General features: G+C 43.7%; 1 protein-coding gene across 1 annotated transcript in view; it reads left to right on the forward strand.

Annotated features, from left to right (window-relative positions):
* The first annotated feature begins 19,303 nt into the window (after positions 1-19,303).
* LOC121537770 (PDZ domain-containing protein 4-like) overlaps positions 19,304-24,153 on the forward strand; it is a 75,877-nt gene continuing 71,027 nt past the window's right edge. Inside the window, exon 1 of the mRNA XM_045206991.1 lies at positions 19,304-21,842. Coding sequence (XP_045062926.1) covers positions 21,783-21,842 — 60 coding nt within the window. The 5' untranslated portion in view covers positions 19,304-21,782. The remainder of the gene's footprint in view (positions 21,843-24,153) is intronic.

Here is a 24,153-nt window from a genome sequence, read left to right on the forward strand (position 1 = left end):
AGACAACAGGTGTAGACTAACAGTGAAATGCTTCCTTTACGGATCCATTTCCAACAATGTAGGGTTCAAGATAAGATCAAGATAAGATCAAAAATAGAAAGTGACACAGTGAATAATTAATATAAATAACGAGTAGAAAATAACATGAATAAATACAGGGAGTAGAAAATAACATGAATATATACAGGGAGTAGAAAATAACATGAATATATACAGGGAGTAGAAAATAACATGAATATATACAGGGAGTAGAAAATAACATGTATACAGTATACTGTAGGGAGGGGTAAAGTGACTAGACAACAGGATAGATAATAGACAGTAGCAGCAGTATACTGTAGGTAGGGGTAAAGTGACTAGGCAACAGGATATATAATAGACAGTAGCAGCAGTATACTGTAGGTAGGGGTAAAGTGACTAGACAACAGGATAGATAATAGACAGTAGCAGCAGTATACTGTAGGTAGGGGTAAAGTGACTAGACAACAGGATAGATAATAGACAGTAGCAGCAGTATACTGTAGGTAGGGGTAAAGTGACTAGACAACAGGATAGATAATAGACAGTAGCAGCAGTATACTGTAGGTAGGGGGTAAAGTGACTAGACAACAGGATAGATAATAGACACTAGCAGCAGTATACTGTAGGTAGGGGTAAAGTGACTAGACAACAGGATAGATAATAGACAGTAGCAGCAGTATACTGTAGGTAGGGGGTAAAGTGACTAGACAACAGGATAGATAATAGACAGTAGCAGCAGTATACTGTAGGTAGGGGTAAAGTGACTAGACAACAGGATAGATAATAGACAGTAGCAGCAGTATACTGTAGGTAGGGGTAAAGTGACTAGACAACAGGATAGATAATAGACAGTAGCAGCAGTATACTGTAGGTAGGGGTAAAGGGACTAGACAACAGGATAGATAATAGACAGTAGCAGCAGTATACTGTAGGTAGGGGTAAAGTGACTAGACAACAGGATAGATAATAGACAGTAGCAGCAGTATACTGTAGGTAGGGGGTAAAGTGACTAGGCAACAGGATAGATAATAGACAGTAGCAGCAGTATACTGTAGGTAGGGGGTAAAGTGACTAGACAACAGGATAGATAATAGACAGTAGCAGCAGTATACTGTAGGTAGGGGTAAAGTGACTAGACAACAGGATAGATAATAGACAGTAGCAGCAGTATACTGTAGGTAGGGGTAAAGTGACTAGACAACAGGATAGATAATAGAGAGTAGCAGCAGTATACTGTAGGTAGGGGTAAAGTGACTAGGCAACAGGATAGATAACAGACAGTAGCAGCAGTATACTGTAGGTAGGGGTAAAGTGACTAGGCATCAGGATAGATAATAGACAGTAGCAGCAGTATACTGTAGGTAGGGGTAAAGTGACTAGACAACAGGATAGATAATAGACAGTAGCAGCAGTATACTGTAGGTAGGGGTAAAGTGACTAGACAACAGGATAGATAATAGACAGTAGCAGCAGTATACTGTAGGTAGGGGTAAAGTGACTAGTCTGGTCCAGCGTCGTCCAAGGTAGGGGAGGGTTTGGCCGGCAGCGATGTGGGTTCGTTTCCCACGGGGGGCCAGAATAAAAAAATAAAAAATTTAAAACATGTATGCATTCACTAACTATAAGTCGCTCTGGATAAGAGCGTCTGCTAAATGACTAAAATGTCAATGTAAATGTCAGCGCATGCTCTGAGTACTCGTCCTGGTAATTTGTCTGGCCCTGCTGACTTGTGAATGTTAACCTGTTTAAAGGTCTTATCTTACTCACATCGGCTACGGAGAGCGTGATCACACAGTCATCTGGAACAGCTGGTGCTCTCACGCATGGTTCAGTGTTGCTTGCCTCGAAGCGAGCATAGAAGGCCTTCATCTCGTCTGGTAGGCTTGTGTCACTGGGCAGCTCGTGGCTGGGTTTCCCTATGTAATCCGTGATAGTTTGCAAGCCCTGCCACATCCGACGAGCGTCAGAGCCGGTGTAGTAGAATTCGATCTTAGTTCTGTATTGACGCTTTGCCTGTTTGATGGTTCGTCGGAGGGCGTAGCGTGATTTCTTATAAGTGTCTGGGTTAGTGTCCCACTCCTTGAAAGCGGCAGCTCTAGCCTTGCAGATGTTGCCTGTAATCCATGGCTTCTGGTTGGGATATGTACGTACGGTCACTGTGCGGACGACGTCGTCGATGCACTTCATAATGAAGCCTGTGACTGATGTGGTAAATTCCTCAATGCCTCACACAATCAGTCAGTATGGAAGTGAATGGTTGTGGTGCAGATTAAACACAATCACATATTAAATTCTCCTCCTCTTGGTCTCCCTCTTCCTCTTAGTTCCTCAATCATTTTCATTGAAAAAACACAGCACAACACAGTATCTTGCAGGTATTCACATAGACCGTGCATTGTTTTAAAGGTAGCAGAGATGGGGAGGTTGTCTGGATAATGTTGTTGATTTATTATTGATCTGGCCAATTCCCACAGACCTGTTTCCATAAACACTGACACTGGGAATCAATAGTCAAGTGCCACGCCTATCCCTGCTCCCCATCTCTATCGCTCATCGTCGGCGGTCTACTGACCACCGGTCCTGGCAACCCACATTACGCACACCTGGCAACCATCAGTACACACACCTGGCAACCATCAGTATACACACCTGGCAACCCACATTACGCACACCTGGCAACCCACATTACGCACACCTGGCAACCCACATTACGCACACCTGGCAACCCACATTACGCACACATGGCAACCCACATTACGCACACCTGGCAACCCACATTACGCACACCTGGCAACCCACATTACGCACACCTGGACTTCATCTCTACCTGGACTACTTCCCCTTTACTTAGCCCTCAGTAGCCTCAGTCTTCAGGCAGTTTGCGGTCGTGTTCAGCGCGCAGTTCCTGCTTTGTTCATTTGCCTTTCGTCATCGTTATTAAACTCTCCTCCTGCTTCCTGAATCCCTGCATATATACGTGACATCAAGATTCAACATGCCTGGTGACAACTTTATCCTCTGTTGACCTCTCATAAAGCTAAATGCAAACTTCTGAGATTTGACATTCACCCACTGTATTTGGATACTGCAGAGTGTAGGGGAATAGCAGAGTTGATTAATATTAAGTCTTGGCCAAGCTGGATGAAGGCAGTGTCAAGCATATCAAAGTTATACCCTGCACTTTTCATAGAAATACCTTATTCTCCATCTCTCTCCTCTCTCTCTCCCTCTTCTTCACCCCTCCCTCTCTCTCTCTCTCTCTCTCTCTCTCTCTCTCTCTCTCTCTCTCTCTCTCTCTCCCTCTCTCTCTCCTCTCTCCCTCTCTTCTCTCTCTCTCCATCTAGCCTACCTGAGCCTGCTCTCTGAGTTCCTATTACTATGGATCACAATTAGCTAGATTTAGTCCAACATCCCATTAAATATCTCTCATTGTCACATCATTTCCTCTCTCTCTCTCTCTCTCTCTCTCTCTCTCTCTCTATCTCTCCTATAGTACAAGTGAACACAGACACTGGACAGAGGAAGATTGGAAAAAAGTATTATGGACAGACAAATCGAATTTTGAGATGTTCGGATCACAAAGAAGAACATTTGTGAGACGCAGAACAAATGCTTGATGCCATCTGTCAAGCAATGTGGAGGCAATGTTATGGTCTGGGGGTGCTTTGTTGGTGGTAAAATGGGAGATTTGTACAGTGTAAAAGGGATCTTGAAGAAGGAAGGCAATCACTCCATTTTGCAACGCCATGCCATACCCTGTGGACGGCGCTTGATTGGAACCAATTTCCTCCTACAACAGGACAATGACCCAAATCACAGCTCCAAACTATGCAATTACTATTTAGGGAAGAAGCAGTCAGCTGGTATTCTGTCTATAATGGAGTGGCCAGCACAGTCACCGGATCTCAACCCTATTGAGCTGTTGTGGGAGCAACTTGACCGTATGGCACGTAAGAAGTGCCCATCAAGCCAATCCAACTTGTGGGAGGTGCTTCAGGAAGCATGGGGTGAAATCTCTTCAGATTACCTCAACAAATTGACAACTAGAATGCCAAAGGTCTGCAAGGCTGTAATTGCTGTAAATGGTGGATTATTTGACGAAAGCAAAGTTTGAAGGACACAATTATTATTTATATTAAAAATCATTATTTCTAACCTTGTCAATGACTACATTTCCAATGCATTTTTGCTATATTTCCTATTCAAACTCATTTCATGTATGTTTTCATGGAAAACAAGGACATTTCTAAGTGACCCCAAACTTTTGAACGGTAGTGTATATATATTTTTTATGAACATTTGTATTTGGCTTTACTGCTTTTAGCCCATACAAACGCATTGAATAACATATTCAAGACATGTAAAAAAAAAAAAATATTTGTACTTTTTTAGCAGACGCTCTTATCCAGAGTGAGTGCATACATTATTTTTTTCATACTGGTCCCCCGTGGGAAACAAACCCACAACCCACAACCCTGGCGTTGCAAACTGAGCTACACGGGACTACACCACCCAAAAGAATCTAAAGGAAGTCTGTTCTGAAGTTTCTGTCCAGATATAAGAAAGATCAGGAAACATTTCTAAGTGTTTTTTTTCCCCATGTACTTTTCCCCTTATTTTTGACACGAAACAGTCTCCTAATACAGTTTAAGTCGGAAGTTTACACTTAGGTTGGAGTCATTCAAACTCGTTTTTCAACAACACATTTCTTGTTAACAAACTATAGTTTTGGCAAGTCGGTTAGGACATCTACTTTGTGCATGACACAAGTAATTTTTCCAACAATTGTTTACAGACAGATTATTTCACTTTACATACATACACTAAGTTGACTGTGCCTTTAAACAGCTTGGAAAATTCCAGACAATGATGGAATGGCTTTAGAAGCTTCTGATAGGCTAATTGACATCATTTGAGTCAATTGGAGGTGTACCTGTGGATGTATTTCAAGGCCTACCTTCAAACTCAGTGCCTCTTTGCTTGACATCATGGGAAAAAAAAAAATCAGCCAAGACAAAATGGTAGACCTCCACAAGTCTGGTTCATCCTTTGGAGCAATTTCCAAACGCCTGAAGGTACCACGTTCATCTGTACAAACAATAGTACGCAAGTATAAACACCATGGGACCACGCAGCCGTCATACCGCTTAGACTGTAATGGTTTAGCAAATATTCAACCTTGTTCAGCACAGAAACATGGTAATTAACCACAATTACCATAATTGCGCCTGTTTTTTTCAGGCTCGTACAGAGACTTATCAGAGAGGAAGAAGCGAAGCGATAGGTTTTACTCTCGCCAAAATCTGTCCAAAATAAGCCCAATGCGTTTCTATGGGTTTATTTTTGGACCTAAGCTTGTCGCCTGCCTTCCCAGCTTTGGGACAACAACTCCCATTGTTAGAGCGGAAACATGAGCATCTCTTCATTATATACAGATCTCTGGACCGACACACTTTCACGCCTGCTACGTTAGGTGAGATACACACAGACCACACGAGAGAGGAATGAATGTACACAACACAATGACAAGAGGGACAGAGACAGTTGGTGAAAGTATGCCTTCTTTACTTTGAAGAACAAGTCAAATGATTTAATCAAACTAAATAAATCACACAACTGAAATATTGTATTATTCAGTCATTTACTATTGTTCTATTGATGTCAACTCAATGTGGACCTGACAGAGAATATATAATATTTTTTAATGTTTTGGGCTTTGGAATTTCGATTAAAAAGCTCTAAAATCATTGTAATGTCATTATATCATAATGCATTTAATGTTTTTTTTTTAAATATCGAAACCGACCCCAAAAAGCACTAATCGCTCAGCACTACCCCCGTTCTCCCTCGCCTTTTGATAAATTGTCCTCCTCCCCATACCTCTCTCCAGACCCATAATAACCACTGTCCTTTCACTGTCTCTCCAGTACAGGGAATATTACAACCCTCTCTCGCTCTCCTCAACCCCCTCACACCTCTCTCACACCTCCTCAACCCCCTCACCCCTCTCTCACACCTCCTCAACCCCCTCACCCCTCTCTCACACCCCCTCAACCCCCTCACCCCTCTCTCACACCTCCTCACCCCCCTCACACCCCCTCAACCCCCCTCACCCCTCTCTCACACCCCCTCAACCCCCCTCACACCCCCTCAAACCCCTCACCCCTCTCTCACACCTCCTCAACCCCCTCACCCCTCTCTCACACCTCCTCAACCCCCTCACCCCTCTCTCACACCTCCTCAACCCCCTCACCCCTCTCTCACACCTCCTCAACCCCCACCCCCTCTCTCACACCTCCTCAACCCCCTCACCCCTTCTCTCACACCTCCTCAACCCCCTCACCCCCTCTCTCACACCTCCTCAAACCCCTCACCCCTTCTCTCACACCTCCTCAACCCCCTCACCCCTCTCTCACACCTCCTCAACCCCCTCACCCCTTCTCTCACACCTCCTCAACCCCCTCACCCCCTTCTCTCACACCTCCTCAACCCCCTCACCCCTCTCTCACACCTCCTCAACCCCCTCACCCCTTCTCTCACACCTCCTCAACCCTCAACTACTGTCATCTCCCCCTGTTTCCACAGCCTGTCTCTTCACTTTAGGCAACGGTCTCTACTCTCTGTAATTGCCAGTCAAACCCCCCTTCCATCTGAAACCATCTGAAGCCTCCAGACGTGGCGTTGTTTGGTGTGGGTCCCCACTGGGGATGAACTGACTGCCATGCCTGAATTCTCTCTGTCTCTCTGCTGTCACTACATTTAAAAGCTGCTTTGCCCTTCAGGTCCATCGTAGTTGTAAACCCTGTCTTCATGTAATAACTCCTTCAGTGCCTTCTCTCTGTCTCTCTGGGGTTTCCAATAATGACTCCATGTTTTTTTAAATGATGACTCTGAGCCCTAAGGCTGCCCTTACACATGTGACGGCCATAATAATAATATGCCATTTAGCAGACGCTTTTATCCAAAGCGACTTACAGTCATGTGCGCATGCATTTTTACGTATTGGTGGTCCCCGGGGATCAAACCCATTACCTTGGCGTTACAAGCGCCGTGTTCTACCAATTGAGCTACAGAGGACCATGTTGTATGTTCTGCAACAGATTAATCTGTCCTTAGACAGGTCTGAGAAAAAATTTTCTAATGATGAATCAGGTACAGATGGACCTCTGACTTAATATACAGTTGAAGTTGGAAGTTTACATACACCTTAGCCAAATACATTTAAACTCAGTTTTTCACAATTCCTGACATTTAATCCTAGTAAAAATTCCCTGTCTTAGGTCAGTTAGGATCACCACTTCATTTTAAGAATGTGAAATGTCAGCGTAATAGTAGAGAGAATGATTTATTTCAGCTTTTATTTCTTTCATCACATTCCCAGTGGGTCAGAAGTTTACATTCACTCAATTAGTATTTGGTAGCATTGCCTTTACGTTGTTTAACTTGGGTCAAACGTTTTGGGTAGCCTTCCACAAGCTCCCCACAATAAGTTGGGTGAATTTTGGCCCATTCCTCCTAACAGAGCTGGTGTAACTGAGTCAGGTTTGTAGGCCTCCTTGCTTGCACACGCTTTTTCAGTTCTGCCCACACATTTTCTATAGGATTGAGGTCAGGGCTTTGTGATGGCCACTCCAATACCTTGACTTTGTTGTCCTTAAGCCATTTTGCTACAACTTTGGAAGTATGCTTTGGGTCATTGTCAATTTGGAAGACCCATTTACGACCAAGCTTTAACTTCCTAACTGATGTCTTGAGATGTTGCTTCAATATATCCACATCATTTTCCTTCCACATGATGCCATCTATTTTGTAAAGTGCACCAGTCCCTCCTGCAGCAAAGCACCCCCACAGCATGATGCTGCCACCCGTGCTTCACGGTTGACATGGTGTTCTTCGGCTTGCTAGCATCCACCTTTTTCCTCCAAACATAACGATGGTCATTATGGCCAAACAGTTCTATTCTTGTTTCATCAGACCAGAGGACATTTCTCCAAAAAGTACGATCTTTGTCCCCATGTGCAGTTGCAAACCGTAGTCTGGCTTTTTTATGGCGGTTTTGGAGCAGTGGCTTCTTCCTTGCTGAGCAGCCTTTCAGGTTATGTCGATATAGGACTCGTTTTACTGTGGATATAAATACTTTTGTACCTGTTTCCTCCAGCATCTTCACGAGGTCCTTGCTGTTGTTCTGGGATTGATTTGCACTTTTCACATCAAAGTACGTTCATCTCTAGGAGACAGAACGTGTCTCCTTCCTGAGCGGTATGACGGCTGCGTGGTCCCATGGTGTTTATACTTGCGTACTATTGTTTGTACAGATGAACGTGGTACCTTCAGGCGTTTGGAAATTGCTCCCAAGTATGAACCAGACTTGTGGAGGTCTGCATTTTTATTTCTGAGGTCTTGGCTGATTTCTTTTGATTTTTCCAAAGAGGCACTGAGTTTGAAGGTAGGCCTTGAAATATATCCACAGGTACACCTCCAATTGACTCAAATGATGTCAATTAGCCTATCAGAAGCTTCCAAAGCCATGACATCATTGTCTGGAATTTTCCAAGCTGTTTAAAGGCACAGTCAACTTAGTGTATGTAAACTTCTGACCCACTGGAATTGTGATACAGTGAATTAAAAGTTTTTGTGGAGTGGTTAAAAAAATGAATTTTAATGACTCCAACCTAAGTGTATGTAAACTTCCGACTTCAACTGTATATTTGGTGACAATAGTGTCCCAAATGGTGCCCTATTCCCTATTTGGTGCACTACTTTTGACCAGAACCCTATGGGCCCGGTCAAAATAAGTGCACTACACAGAATAGGGAATAGGGTGCCATTTGGGAAGCAGTCCCTTAATGTGTTATCAGACACATCAGACAGCGCTTAGAGGTCCCATTACTGGTCCAATACCACTCCACAGCTGGAGGCACACTGCACATGGAGCAAACACAGGGTTGCATTCCAAAATGGCACCCTATTTCCTATATAATGCACTACTTTTGACCAGGGCCCAGAAGGTATATAGTGTACTATATAAGGAATAGGCTTCCATTCGGGAAGCAGCACAGGTTATTAATAAAGTGGGTAATGAAATAATGAAATACTTACTGAAGACATGGCTGCTTTTAGTTGTTTAGCGCTGGAGGCGTTTATCATCGCTGTATCTGTCCTTGTTCCTTTGATTTGATTATTTCACATTATTACTTCATATTATTATAAACGTGATAAAACAAATCATGAACATTATCATAAACACACACAAATATATTGTTTCGCCTAAGGAGGCTGTGGTAATTTAATTACAACTACAGTATGTGGTAGAAGGTTCATTTCTCCCTGGATCTGTCACAAATGGCACCCTACTCCCTAAGTAGTGCACTACTTTTGAGCAGAGCCCTGTGAGCCCTGGTCAACATGTAGGGAATAGGGTCTTTATCTTTACTGTCCTCTATTCTCTGCTCCTCCTTCAGTCCTGTTTCCTGTTTACTTTCTGTTCCCACCAGCCATTGGCTGTTTCCTTTCTGTTCCCACCAGCCATTGGCTGTTTCCTTTCTGTTCCCACCAGCCATTGGCTGTTTCCTTCCTGTTCCCACCAGCCATTGGTTGTTTCCTTCCTGTGCCCACCAGCCATTGGTTGTTTACTTTTTGTGCCCACCAGCCATTGGTTGTTTACTTTCTGTGCCCACCAGCCATTGGTTGTTTACTTTCTGTGCCCACCAGCCATTGGCTGTTTCCTTCCTGTTCCCACCAGCCATTGGTTGTTTCCTTTCTGTGCCCACCAGCCATTGGTTGTTTACTTTCTGTTCCCACCAGCCATTGGTTGTTTACTTTCTGTGCCCACCAGCCATTGGTTGTTCACTTTCTGTTCCCACCAGCCATTGGTTGTTTACTTTCTGTTCCCACCAGCCATTGGTTGTTCACTTTCTGTTCCCACCAGCCGTTGGTAGTTTGTGTTTTGCACCAAGAGAGATGGAAAGTGGCGACACGGATGTGCATGCACGCACACACACACACACACACACAAACACACAAACACACACACACGGATGTGTGTAAGCATTTATTTTGTCTTCATAAACAATAGGTTGTATCTGCAGATCAGTTTGAGAGCAGGGTTCTGCCTCTAAGCCTGTTGGGTTAGCCAGACAGCCAGCAAACCCACAACACAGCTGTCAAGACGTCCTGATACACACACACTGTCTGGATTGGGAATGTGTGGGAAGGTCGGCCAAACATACTGTCTGGATTGGGAATGTGTGGGAAGGTCGGCCAAACATACTGTCTGGATTGGGAATGTCTGGGAAGGTCGGCCAAACACACTGTAGTACAGACAGTGGAGAAAATATGTGGGTTTGATGTAGTCCAGTAGTGGGATTGACAAATAGTTTCATATATATCTGAATGTATATGTGTATTATTAATAAATACATGTATTACAGTTTTTCTCCATTGGTTTGGCTCATTTCTTGAAACAGAAATTACATTCTCAAAACTACATGGACAAACCTCCAAACCACTTGGCAATTGTTCACAACAGAATTGAATTTCTCATTCATTTCATCAAATTGCAAATGTCTAAGTACATGTCTCAATGTCTCAGTACATCTTTGCAAATGATTAAGTACAGGTAGCCTACATTTAGCACAATTTCCAAGTGAATAGATCTTGTTGATCTAAACTGATTGTTGATTCTCAGTCTAATGGTTGTTCGCTCCAAAACGTGTCAGCGTCATTTCATTGTATAAGTCATCACATGCACAATAGTCTGTTCAATTGTCAAAATTAGTCAAGAACATAATACCATGAATACCATATATGAATCCCTTGGAACATTTGATAAATGTATTACAGCAATTGACAGTCAGGTGAAACTAGAACTTGACTAACGAAGGAGGAGTTTCACACATCTCAGATGACCAATCAAACAGTATGTTTAGTTACCTGACAGGTGCTGTCCATGACTGTGAATGCTGCCAAACATGTATGTAAAGAGCTTGACCATGCAGGACCAGTACAATTTCTGAACATGGAGGCACCTGGCCAAGTAAATGAACAAGGGCAACTGCCTGCTCGAGGAAGAGGAAGAAGAAGAAGAGGAGGAGGAGGAGTAAGGGTGCGTGGTGGTGGAATAGGGGAAGAGGCCGAGGAGCACGAAGACACCATGCTGTCCCGGATGAAATTCGGGCCACAATTATAGACCATGTCATCAACCATGGCCTCACAATGGCGGAGGCAGGTCGCCGAGTGCAGCCTAATGTGCCTCGCTCAACAGTCTCCTCCATCATCCAAACCTTTCGCAGGGAAAACAGGTATGTAGTCAGTCAATGATGGAATTATATGTTGTATAGGACAGGACACTGTGCATAGAGCAAGAAATATATTTATTTACATATTTACCTATTCATTTAGTGTGTGTGTGTGATAGGCCTACAGTAATATCTTACCTCAATGGGATGTTATGATACTAAAAATGACAAGAAAAACATTGGAGAAAATAAACTATGGAATAGTTTATTTTCTACAGTATTGATGATACAGTTTACAGTAGTATTCCAGTCACTGTGCAGTGATGCATTAGAATTGTGGTAAAGTTACTGTAAGTAAAACAACAATACAATTACATAGGTAACTCATTCTGTAAGGAATACATAAGGTATACATTACGAATGGAGTGTTGTCCTTTGACTTCTATATCTAGGATTGGACGACAACCTTGCACAGGTGGCAGAGGAAAACTTCTCAATGAACAACAAGAACAAGAGATCTGTAACATGGTGATGGCAAATAATGCCATCACATTGAGACAGATCCGCGCTGCAATCCTACAAGACAATGCCATATTCCAAAATGTCAACTCTATAAGCATCTCCACAATAGACCGGATATTGAAGAAGCATCAGATGACAATGAAGCAAATTTACAGGGTACCATTTGAGAGGAACTCTGATAGAGTGAAAGAGCTGCGGTACCAGTATGTACATGTAAGTCAGTTACTGGTTGTCCATCATTATAACATTTTTACAATTAAGCAGTGGTTCCCAAACTTTTTGGCTTCAGTACCCACTTTACCTGATTTGTGTATCCAGGTAATCCAGGTATGGAAGTATTTGATTTATCTGACTTCAACATTTCGCCTAAAAACTGCAGCTTACTGTATGATGCAATTATCATTATAATCCTTATTTTGAAGAATATAACATACAATAAGAAAAGGGGTCAAAGAGCTGCAATTAGTGCCTCCCATGTAAATCTATCTAATACTGTGGGTTTTACTGTAACATTTCAGTAAGTCTAGTCATTGATGATTTCCCCCTCCCCCTTTCTGTCAAATACCCCCTGTAGTACCTCTGCATAGGGGTACATGTACCCCAGGTTTGGAACCACTGGAGTAGTGGCCAGTAGTATATTGAACTTGTGGAGAACATAGAACATTCCTATGTAATTGTCTGTAACTGTAGTGTATGACTCTTCTGTATGACTGATTTGATGTTTTCTTTTTTTACGCTATTGTAGAGAATAATGGCATTGGAAGGAAACGAGACCCATCACATCCTCGTGTTTGTGGATGAAGCTGGCTTCAACCTGGCCAAGGGCCGAAGACGTGGCCGTAATATTATTGGCCACCGGGCCATGGTGGATGTCCCAGGCCAGCGAGGGGGCAATATAACTATGTGTGCTGCCATATCGGAGAATGGTGTGGCCACTCACATCCCCAGTCTTGGCCCATACAATACACAGAAGCTCCTCATCTTCTTGGACCGCCTTCATGTTGATTTGATCCCTGAAAATGAGAGCGGTCTCGTAGGGCCTCACCTACCACAATATGTCATTGTATGGGACAATGTGAATTTCCACCGTGGCCCGCTCATCAGGGCCTGGTTCACTACTCATCCAAGGATGGTCATGGTGTTCCTACCACCTTACTCTCCTTTCCTCAATCCTATTGAGGAGTATTTCTCCGCTTGGAGGTGGAGAGTGTATGAGCATCGGGCTCAAGATCAGAGGTCCCTGCTCCATGCAATGGACGCTGCGTGTGAGGATATTACAGGAGATCAGTGTAGGGGATGGTTGCGACATGCACGCCGTTTCTTCCCTCGTTGCATCGCAAGGGAGAATATACGCTGTGATGTGGACTGAGAATCTGTGGCCAGACAGACAGCAGCGTGTGGATGGCCAGGAGGGTGAGGACAGCGACCAGTGAAGAACTGTTAGTTGTGAAACTCCAGCTTTATTTACAGCACTGTAGGCTGCATATAATTTTCATTGTTTTTTGTTTGTGTGTTTATATTACAGTATATTATGCTGTATACATTTTCTTTTTACTCTGATGTATGGAAGTTACTTTATGTGTGTGAATGATAATGGTTACAATTTCCTTGGCAGTATGAGTGCAATGTGTGATGTCAAACCTTGGAGGCTACTCTTGCCCTAAAATCCTATTTATTTTTTTCAGTTTTATACACAATTGTATTCTGTTAGCTAGACAAAAAACAGTACAGTAACCATTGTCAATGAAGGACTGGGCTAAGACTGAAAGGTGGACATGAGGGATATTTCAATGGTCCTCTGCCATAGTGACAAAACATCTAAACATTTTGACTTGCAGTGCTTACACAATGCCAAAGGGACGAAGCATTTTGGGGGCACTGACTGTTTAAATGAGAAGGAAATTTAGTTTTGACACATGCGTGAACTGTTTTGGGAGAGGTATGAGCTTTTGCAGGTGAACCATGGTGTTGTGCCAAACCATCCACGTTATTTTGGCTAAAGCACCAAGAGTGTTGAGAACGTCCGGTCTGTTTCAAGAAATGAGCCAAAGCAATTGAGAAGGATCTTTGCCATTTTCGTGGCACTGACTCCTTATATGGGAAAGGAATTTAGTTTTGAAGCATGAGTGAACAGTTTTAGGAGAGATATGAGCTTTTGCAAGTGAGCTATAGTGTTGTGCTGAACTGTAAGACTGTTTTGCCAAATGATCTTAGAGTTTTGAGAATGTAATTTCTGTTTCAAGAAATGAGCCAAACCAATGGAGAAAAACTGTAAGTGAAAAATGTGCTTTTGTCTGAAGCCAAAAAAGACAGGAAATTAAATGGCGAATGTGACCTATGCACTAATGAGGCTTTTAAGCATAAGCAGCTTGACTACTGCTAGAGTACTGTAGCTTTATCGATCTACTGTACTTCAACAACAGATGTACTCACATTGGATGAGTTGATTAGGATTCAAACCTTCTCTGAAACAGCCTAATACTTACAGTTAGAATAGGTTTACCCCATTAATGTACTTGATAATGTAAACTCGTTTTTTCCCTGCAAGACACACACACACAATCTGCCATCTGGGAAGCTGTTCAATTTTTCCTAATCTTGATATATATATCCATTGGTTCTTAAAGGGGCAATCTGCAATTCAAACAACAACCAAGCCTGACACCCAGCCACTATTTTGGTAAAAGGCTGAAGAATTGGGGGTGGAGAAATGTAACCACTTTCAAATTCATTCAAAATGACAATCTTAACCATATTCAGAGGCTAAACGGTGTTTGTTTATGAACGATTGAGTAGAACAATCATGTATTTTTATTTCTGATGGGGTATGACAAATGGACTAAGCTCATGAGGCATTTATTATATATGTTATATTCTTTAAGAATCAATGGATGTGTGTAAATAATTTAAAAGTAAAATCATTTATGAAAGAATCACAGACTGACCCTTTAAATACTATAATTATGTCTCAAGAGCATAGCATAACTATCTTACCCTATCATAACTCAAAATATAAGGTTGCATTATAACAGGAACATAGTGATAGAATACTTATGTCATGCAATAAAATGCAAATTAATTACTTAAAAATCATACAATGTGATTTTCTGGATTTTTGTCAAATGTAGGGTTAATGAGTGGTTTCATGGACACAGATTACATTTACACTGAGTGTACAAAACATTAAGAACACCTTCCTAATATTAAATTGCATCCCCTCCTTTTGCCCTCAGAACAGCCTCAATTCGTCGGGGCATGGACTCTACAAGGTGTCAAAAGTGTTCCACAGAGATGCTGGCCCTTGTTGACTCCAATGCTTCCCACAGTTGTGTCAAGTTGGCTGGATATCCTTTGGGTGTCGGACCATTCTTGATACACACGGGAAATTGTTGAGCGTGGAAAAACCCAGCAGCGTTGCAGTTCTTGACACACTCAAACCGGTGTGCCTGGCACCTACTACCATACACCGTCCAAAGGCACTTAAATCTGTTGTCTTGCCCATTCACCCTCTGAATGGCACACATATACAATCCATGTCTCAATTCTCTCAAGACTTAAAAATCCGTCTTTAACCTGTCTCCTAACCCTTCATCTACACGGATTGAAGTGGATTTAACAAGTGACATCAATAAGGGATCATAGCTTTCACCTGGATTCACCTGGTCAGCCTAGGTCATGGAAACAGCAGGTGTTCTTAATGTTTTGTACACTCAGTGTAGTCCTGGACTATAAATCATGTTGGCTGGTGATTTTCTGACTTTATAGTCCATGACTAGGCTTAATATGTGTCCAGGAAAACCTCCCCATAATATTTAAATTAGTGGAATGGGATGGTGTCTTACATTAAAAAAACACGTTTACATTATCAAGTACGTTAATGGAGTAATTAATTAATCAATTTTATTCTTCGACCAGAAGATATAGTCCGGACAAAAATCTGGTTGTTAGTTATTTTGGTCATGTTGCTACAGACATTAGTTGCTACGCAAAAGGACTGGTCATCCGTTCTAAACGAAATGGTTGCTATGCAGGCTGGATAACCTTTCTAGCTAGCTAGCCAACTTCAGCTAACTCAATCACGTCAAACACCTGGAATAACAGTACACTAGCTGCATTTGTGTTTGTTTTAGCTTTTTTAGCTATTGGCATTTACAGTACTTTTAACATTTTTTTTTTTACATTTTAGTCATTTTAGCAGACTTATCCAGAGCGACTTACAGGAGCAATTAGGGTTAAGTGCCTTGCTCAAGGGCACATCGACAGATTTTTCACCTAGTCGGCTCGGGGATTAGAACCAGCGACCTTTACAGAGATCGAAATTCTAAAAGTCAAACATTGTTTTCCGAGGTTGGACAGGCAGACAGCGAGGCGTATATTAATCCCAGCTGTACCAAACCAAACGCTAGGCCAGAAGCAAGGGGAAAATAATGTGTTGAGATAAATACAAGAGATGATTCGGACAGCAACACGAACATGATGATATTCTTATGAAGGAGCAGTGATAATTCAGACGGAACTGTTAGCAGGCATCGTGTGCTTGTGATGGCCAATACAGCACGACTTGGAACACGGCTCATCCAATCAGCATCCAAACAACCCATTTTATAATGATCAATAATACGTACACTGCAAATTGACTGCAAGGAGCCCAAACAGGAATAATTTTTTTACATTTGAGGAACCAACCATAGACATAAAATTAAAAGATGGCGATTCCCATTCAAGTCAAGACTGGCAGCCATTGCTAGTGTACCCATGAGTTTAACAGTCAAATTGTCAGGGTTAGAGGTTCCCAAAACCCTTCTATGGATTATATGTCTATGGCCGCAACACAACAAGCTGTTCCACAGATAGGACCAATAGGCAGTGGTAGAAAAAGTACCCAATTGTGACTTGTTTCAGGAAACTAGGCATATGTCGTGCTTCACTACCTTACAGGTGAGGCATTTGAACGTAAACATATTTTTTTTTTTATCAAAATGCTTTTTTGGGGGGCAAAAATGCCTTCTGGAACATGTGAACTTTCATGTGCCTTAATAACAAACCTGTATGCCATCTGTAAATATGAATACCATTTTTTAAATTACGAGCCTAGTTGGTTTAGCCACGGAAAAAGACAGGAACCTTCCCACTAGCCATGATTGGCTGAGATAACGGATGGGCTGGACATGCTGAGAGATGAGTTCGATTTGGTCTGCCATGCAGCAGGCTTCTGTCTATAATATGAGCTGCTCAGTATGTGTTGATAGTCCATTCTAGCGTGGCTATTTTCAAAGATGTCATAATAATATAATATTAAGCCATTTAGCAGACGCTTTTATCCAAAGCGACTTACAGTCATACATTTTTACGTATGGGTGGTCCCGGGGATCGAACCCACTACCCTGGCGTTACAAGCGCCATGCTCTACCAATTGAGCTACAGAGGACCACATGTGTTACTAATGCTCTCCACTTTTTGGGGGACCGAGTTATGAAATCAGTGGAATGCCCGTTGGAAGCAGAATATGATAACTAAGGAGATGGAGAAAATTCTGGCGTTTGATTGCAAATAATGCGGAGGGAGTCGAAAAGAGAACCCACAGAAGAAGGCTGTTGTATAAAACACCTGTTTTCAAATATTCAAACTAAGGGCAACCATGGCATCCATGACAGAGAGGGAGAAGCATTCATCCATGTATACGGTATAAGAGAGTCTAGCTAGCTACATTTTCAAATATTATACTTTTCTAATTTGGTCAGAAAGTAGTTTTGTCATTGTCATTGTCCTGTTGAAAAACAAATGATAGTCCCACTAAGCCCAAACCCTATGGGATGGCGTATTGCTGCAGAATGCTGTGGTAGCCATGCTGGTTAAGTGTGCCTTGAATTCTAAATAAATCATAAACAGTGTCACCAGCAAAGCACCCCCACACCATAACACCTCCTCCTCCATGCTTTACGGTGGGAACTACACATGCAGAGATCATCCGTTCACCCACACCGCGTCTCACAAAGACACAGTGGTTGGAACCAAAAATCTCCAATTTGGACTCCAGACCAAAGGGCACATTCGGTCTAATGCCCATTGCTCATGTTTCTTGGCCCACACAAGTCTCTTCTTCTTATTGGTGTCCTTTAGTAGTGTTGTTTTTGAAGCAATTCGAGTTCAAGTCATCTTCTATGAGATGTTCAAAGGGTTGTGCTATGCTGTGCTCTGTCGGGCTCTTCTATGAGATGTTCAAAGGGATGTGCTATGCTGTGCTCTGTCGGGCTCTTCTATGAGATTATCAAAGGGATGTGCTATGCTGTGCTCTGTCGGGCTCTTCTTCACAACCTACTGTTCATGAAGCTGTACCTACAGGCTCAGAGAGTGGGATTCCATTTGATGTTCGTTCTGCTCTTTCATTCATTCTCATCATGCCCTCCCCCCCTCCCTCCCTCCCTCCCTCCCTCCCTCCCCCCCCCCTCCATCCCTCCCTCCCCCTCCATCCCTCCCTCCCCCTCCCTCCCCTCCCCCCTCCCCCCTCCCCCTCCCTCCCCCCCTCCCTCCCTCCCTCCCTCCCCCCTCCATCTGTCTGTCCACACAGTTTCATGGTCTCGTCCAAAACAAATCACTTAATCTGTGTTATTCTGCCACAAACAAGTGATGCAGAACAGTTGCTCAACAGAGATACAGAGAGAGACAAAGAGTATGCAGGATAGGGGAGGAGGCAGAACGGAGAGTGACAGAGAGTATGCAGGATGGGGGAGGAGGCAGAACGGAGAGAGACAGAGAGTATGCAGGATAGGGGAGGAGGCAGAACGGAGAGTGACAGAGAGTATGCAGGATAGGGGAGGAGGCAGAACGGAGAGAGACAGAGAGTATGCAGGATAGGGGAGGAGGCAGAAAGGAGCTGCAAATGAGGACGTGGTGAAAGAAACCGAGGGAGGGAGGGAGGGGGGGAGGAGGGGAGGGAGAGATGAGGGGAGGGAGGGAGGGAGGGAGGGAGGGGGGAGGGGTGGAGGGAGAGATGAGGGGAGGGAGGGAGGAGGGGAGGATGGAAGGAGGGAGGGAGGGAGGGGGAGGAGGGGAGGGAGAGATGAGGGGAGGGAGGAGGGGAGGATGGAAGGAGGGAGGGAGGGGGGAGGAGGGGAGGGAGAGATGAGGGGAGGGAGGGAGGAGGGAGGGAGGAGGGGAGGAGGGAAGGAGGGAGGGAGGGAGGGAGGGAGGGAGGGAGGGAGGGAGGGAGGGAGGGAGGGAGGGAGGGAGGGAGGGAGGGAGGGAGGGAGGGAGCAGACTGGAGGAGAAGAGAGGAAATCCATCGGCCACCAGAGGGAAAATGTATTGTGGCTGCTGGATATTGGCTTCTGCTGCTGCGCTGCATAGCCTGCGTACTACAGTATCTCAGCCTGCAGCTGTGGAGCAGAGCAGAGCAGAGCAGAACAGAGCAGAGCAGAGCAGAACAGAACAGAGCAGAACAGAGCAGAACAGAACAGAGCAGAACAGAACAGAGCAGAACAGAGTAGAACAGAACAGATCAGAGCAGAGCAGAACAGAGCAGAGCAGAACAGGATGAGCTACCGCTGTAACACGCTGAGGGAAGGAAGAGGAGGAACACTGCTTCTCGTCTCCAGCTGCAGCCACAGCTCCAGCTTCACAGCCTTTTGTATTGAGAATCAGTGGTGCAGCACCAGAGAGGGAGCAGTAGCTCAGCCGGAGACATCTGCATCAGCCAGCCGTGCAGGAGCAGAGAGGAAACAGTAGCTCAGCCAGAGACATCTGCATCAGCCAGCCGTGCAGGAGCAGAGAGGAAACACGTTTAGCAGCACAAGAGTCACATCTGTGACAAACCCGAAAGGAAGGACACTCTGACTGTTTGTCCTACGGTGGACTACAGTGTCCTGTGCCTGGTAGGACTCAATGAATCACAGTCCTGGCTGGTAGAGGGATTCATCGGGTTCAGTAGTGTGGATGTATGGATGCTGTGAACTACAGCGCTGACTAGTGGGATCCTGGGAGTGCGACGTTGTGGATCAGCCTTTCAGACTTCAAGAAGAGAAAACAGGGAGGGGATTGGGAAAGGTCTCACGCTCTCCCCTCATCGTGACTACAACCCATTTTCTAAGGTGGAGTTTCGATCAGCCTTTCGTATTGCCTGAAGAGAAAAATAAATCAGACATCGCTTGCCGCACACCTAGCTAATTCATCTAAATGTTTCAGCGTGGTAATTTCCTTTATTTTTTTCTCTACACCTCATGCATTTATTTTCTGTCCTCGCTTTCATCTCCCCATCTGTAATTTAGTAACTTATTCTGTAAGCATTACTAGGGCGGTACACGTTAGACAGTTAATCCTTATATTAAGGCTAGGTAAAAGATGTGTTCACGCTGGTCAGATCTGAAGAGTCAGCAGATACATAGAGGTAAAAGAAAGGTTTAAACGTCATGACAGACTATGATTTTTTTTTTTTTGTAGTATACTAAAATACAGAGAAAGCACAATGAAGCTCTGAAAGTTCGGAAAAAACTCTAGATCGCTAAGAGCTGAGAATTCAAAAACACATAAACTGGCTTAAACATGTTTTTCTTCGAGGAGGGATTCTTTTGAAATATCCACTAATGGAGGGTGATGGGACATGGACTGTCTGACCCATTCTTATGACTGAGAGAGATCCTCATCTCTGGGCTGGCCACAGGACTCTACGACGGTAGAGATCCTCATCACTGCAACTTCATTGAACTAAAGAGCACACAGTGTCTGAGGCCTGAAGACAGTTGAGTCAGCTCTGGGCTGGCCACAGGACTACGACAGTAGATATCCTCATCACTGGAACTTCATTGAACTAAAGAGCACACAGTGTCTGAGGCCTGAAGACAGTTGAGTCAGCTCTGGGCTGGCCACAGGACTACAACAGTAGATATCCTCATCACTGGAACTTCATTGAACTAAAGAGCACACAGTGTCTGAGGCCTGAAGACCGTTGAGTCAGCTCTGGGCTGGCCACAGGACTCTACGACGGTAGAGATCTTCATCACTGGAACTTCATTGAACTAAAGAGCACACAGTGTCTGAGGCCTGAAGACCGTTGAGTCAGCTCTGGGCTGGCCACAGGACTCTACGACGGTAGAGATCCTCATCACTGGAACTTCATTGAACTAAAGAGCACACAGTGTCTGAGGCCTGAAGACCGTTGAGTCAGCTCTGGGCTGGCCACAGGACTCTACGATAGTAATCCTCATCACTGGAACTTCATTGAACTAAAGAGCACACAGTGTCTGAGGCCTGAAGACAGTTGAGTCAGCTCTGGGCTGGCCACAGGACTCTACGACAGTAGATATCCTCATCACTGGAACTTCATTGAACTAAAGAGCACACAGTGTCTGAGGCCTGAAGACAGTTGAGTCAGCTCTGGGCTGGCCACAGGACTCTACGACAGTAGATATCCTCATCACTGGAACTTCATTGAACTAAAGAGCACACAGTGTCTGAGGCCTGAAGACAGTTGAGTCAGCTCTGGGCTGGCCACAGGACTCTACGACGGTAGAGATCCTCATCACTGCAACTTCATTGAACTAAAGAGCACACAGTGTCTGAGGCCTGAAGACCGTTGAGTCAGCTCTGGGCTGGCCACAGGACTCTACGACGGTAGAGATCCTCATCACTGGAACTTCATTGAACTAAAGAGCACACAGTGTCTGAGGCCTGAAGACAGTTGAGTCAGCTCTGGGCTGGCCACAGGACTCTACGACGGTAGAGATCCTCATCACTGCAACTTCATTGAACTAAAGAGCACACAGTGTCTGAGGCCTGAAGACCGTTGAGTCAGCTCTGGGCTGGCCACAGGACTCTACGACGGTAGATATCCTCATCATTGGCACACAACAAACTAGCCTACAGAGTCTGTGCAGAGGCCACACAACACAGTGACTGACGCCCGAAGACATCAGAGCTAGGAGGACCAGATCCAGGACCAGAGCCGGGACCAGAGCCAGAACCAGGGCCGGGACCAGAGCCAGGACCAGAACCGGGACCAGAGTCAGGATGGGGTGTAACATGTGTGTGGTGAACCGTCCGGAGGAACAGTACCAGGTCATGTTCCAGGTCAGAACCTATCTTGCCCCCCTCTTTTCTTCTCACCTGACCTCACTCCACCAGGGTTGGGGTCTATTCATTTTTTCAATTCACTTCCAGACTTTACCCCCCAACCTTGCTCTCCAAAGCTTCATGACCCCCCAACCTTGCTCTTTCTCTACAAGCATGTGATGTTACTGTATGTCTGCCTGCTTCAGCCATGTATTCAATAAGGCTTGTTCGTCTTCTGCACAGCAACATTGGGGCAACTCAAATCAATGTTTCCAGGGAGTGGCATTTGATTGATCCATTTTAAGGGGATATGATTTTACAAAAGGTGTCAAGAACCATTTCAGAGACATGTTAACTAGGCCCTGTACTGACTGTGTGATCCATCCATAATGTAGAACAGATAATATGACTATTAAATTAGACCACTAAATCACAGAGGTGAAACTAGTCGCTCTCCTCTGGTTAAGGTTATTATGTAGTCATTTACTTTTTTTATTTCAATTACATTCAGTGCCTTCAGAGAGTATTCTCACCCCTTGATTTTTTTAATTTTGTTGTGTTACAGCTTGAATTTAAACTTTATTAAATTGAGATTTTGTGTCACCTCATAATTCCAAAGTGGAATTATGTTTTTTGAATTTTTATACAAATTAATTAAAAATGAAAAGTTGAAATGTCTCGAGTCAATAAGTATTCAACTCCTTTGTCATGGCAAGCCCAATCAAGTTCAGGAGTAAACATTTGATTATCCAGTCACATAATAAGTTGCATGGACTCACTCTGTGTTTAACATGATTTTTGAATTCTTACCTCATCTCTGTACCCTACACATACAATTAGTCGAGCAGTGAATTTCATACACAGATTCAACCACAAAGATCAGGGAGATTTTCCAATGCCTCGCAAAGAAGGGCACCTATTGGTAGATGGGTAAAAAAGATATATACAGTGCTATGAAAAAGTATTTTCCCCCTTTCTAATTTTCTCTACTTTTGCATATTTGTGATACTGAATGTTATCAGATCTTCAACCAAAACCTAATATTAGATAAAGGGAACATAAGTGAACAAATAACACAACAATTACATATTTATTTCATTTATTTCATAAACAAAGTTATGCAACACCCAATTCCCCTGTGTGAAAAAGTAATTGCCCCCTTACACTCAATAACTGGTTGTGCCACCTTTAGCTGCAATGACTCCAACCAAATGCTTCCTGTAGTTGTTGATCAGTCTCTCACGTCGCTGTGGAGGAATTTTGGCCCACTCTTCCATGCAGAACTGCTTTAACTCAGTGACGTGTGGGTTTTCAAGCATGAACTGCTCGTTTCAAGTCCTGCCACAACATCTCAATTGGGATTAGGTCTCGACTTTGACTAGGCCATTCCAAAACTTCCAATTTGTTGCTTTTTAGCAATTTTCATGTAGACTTGATTGTGTGTTTTGGATCATTGTCTTGCTTCATGACCCAGCTGCGCTTCAGCTTCAGCTCATAGACGGATGGTCTGACATTCTCCTGTAGAATTATCTGATACAGAGCAGAGTTCATGGTTCCTTCCATTAAGGCAAGTCGTCCAGGTCCTGAGGCAGCAAAGCATCCCCAAACCATCACACCACCACCACCATGCTTGACCTTTGGCATGATGTTCTCACTGTGGAATGCAGTGTTTGGTTTTCGCCAGGCATAATGGGATCCATCTCGTCCAAAATGTCCCAAAAAAAATCTATGGCAAGACTTGAAAAATGGCTGTCTATAGTAATGATCAACAACCAACTTGACAGAGCTTGAAGAAATGTCAAAAAATAATAATGTGATAATATTGTACAATCCAGGTGTGCAAAGCTCACAGCTGTAAACGCTGCCAAAGGTGATTCTAACATGTATTTAAAAAAATAATAATAATTTAACCTTTATTTAACTAGTCAAGTCAGTTAAGAACAAATTCTTATTTACAATGACGGCCTACACCGGCCAAACCCGGACGACGCTGGGCCAATTGTGCGCCGCCCTATTGGACTCCCAATCATGGCCAGATTGTGATACAGCCTGAAATCGAACCAGGGGGTCTGTAGTGATGCCTCTAGCACTGAGATGCCCAGTATTGACTCAGGGGTGTGAATACTTATGTAAATGAGATATTTCTGTATTTCATTTTCAATACATTTGCAAAAATGTCTAAAAACATGTTTTCACATTGTCATTATGGGGTATTGTGTGTAGATGGTTGAGAAAACAAATAGATTTAATCCATTTTGAATTCAGGCTACAACACAACAAAATGTGGACTGAGTCAAGAGGTATGAATACTTTCTGATTCTGTCTCTTT

This window comes from Coregonus clupeaformis, chromosome 24 (genome assembly GCF_020615455.1).
Source record: "Coregonus clupeaformis isolate EN_2021a chromosome 24, ASM2061545v1, whole genome shotgun sequence".
NCBI lineage: Eukaryota > Metazoa > Chordata > Actinopteri > Salmoniformes > Salmonidae > Coregonus > Coregonus clupeaformis.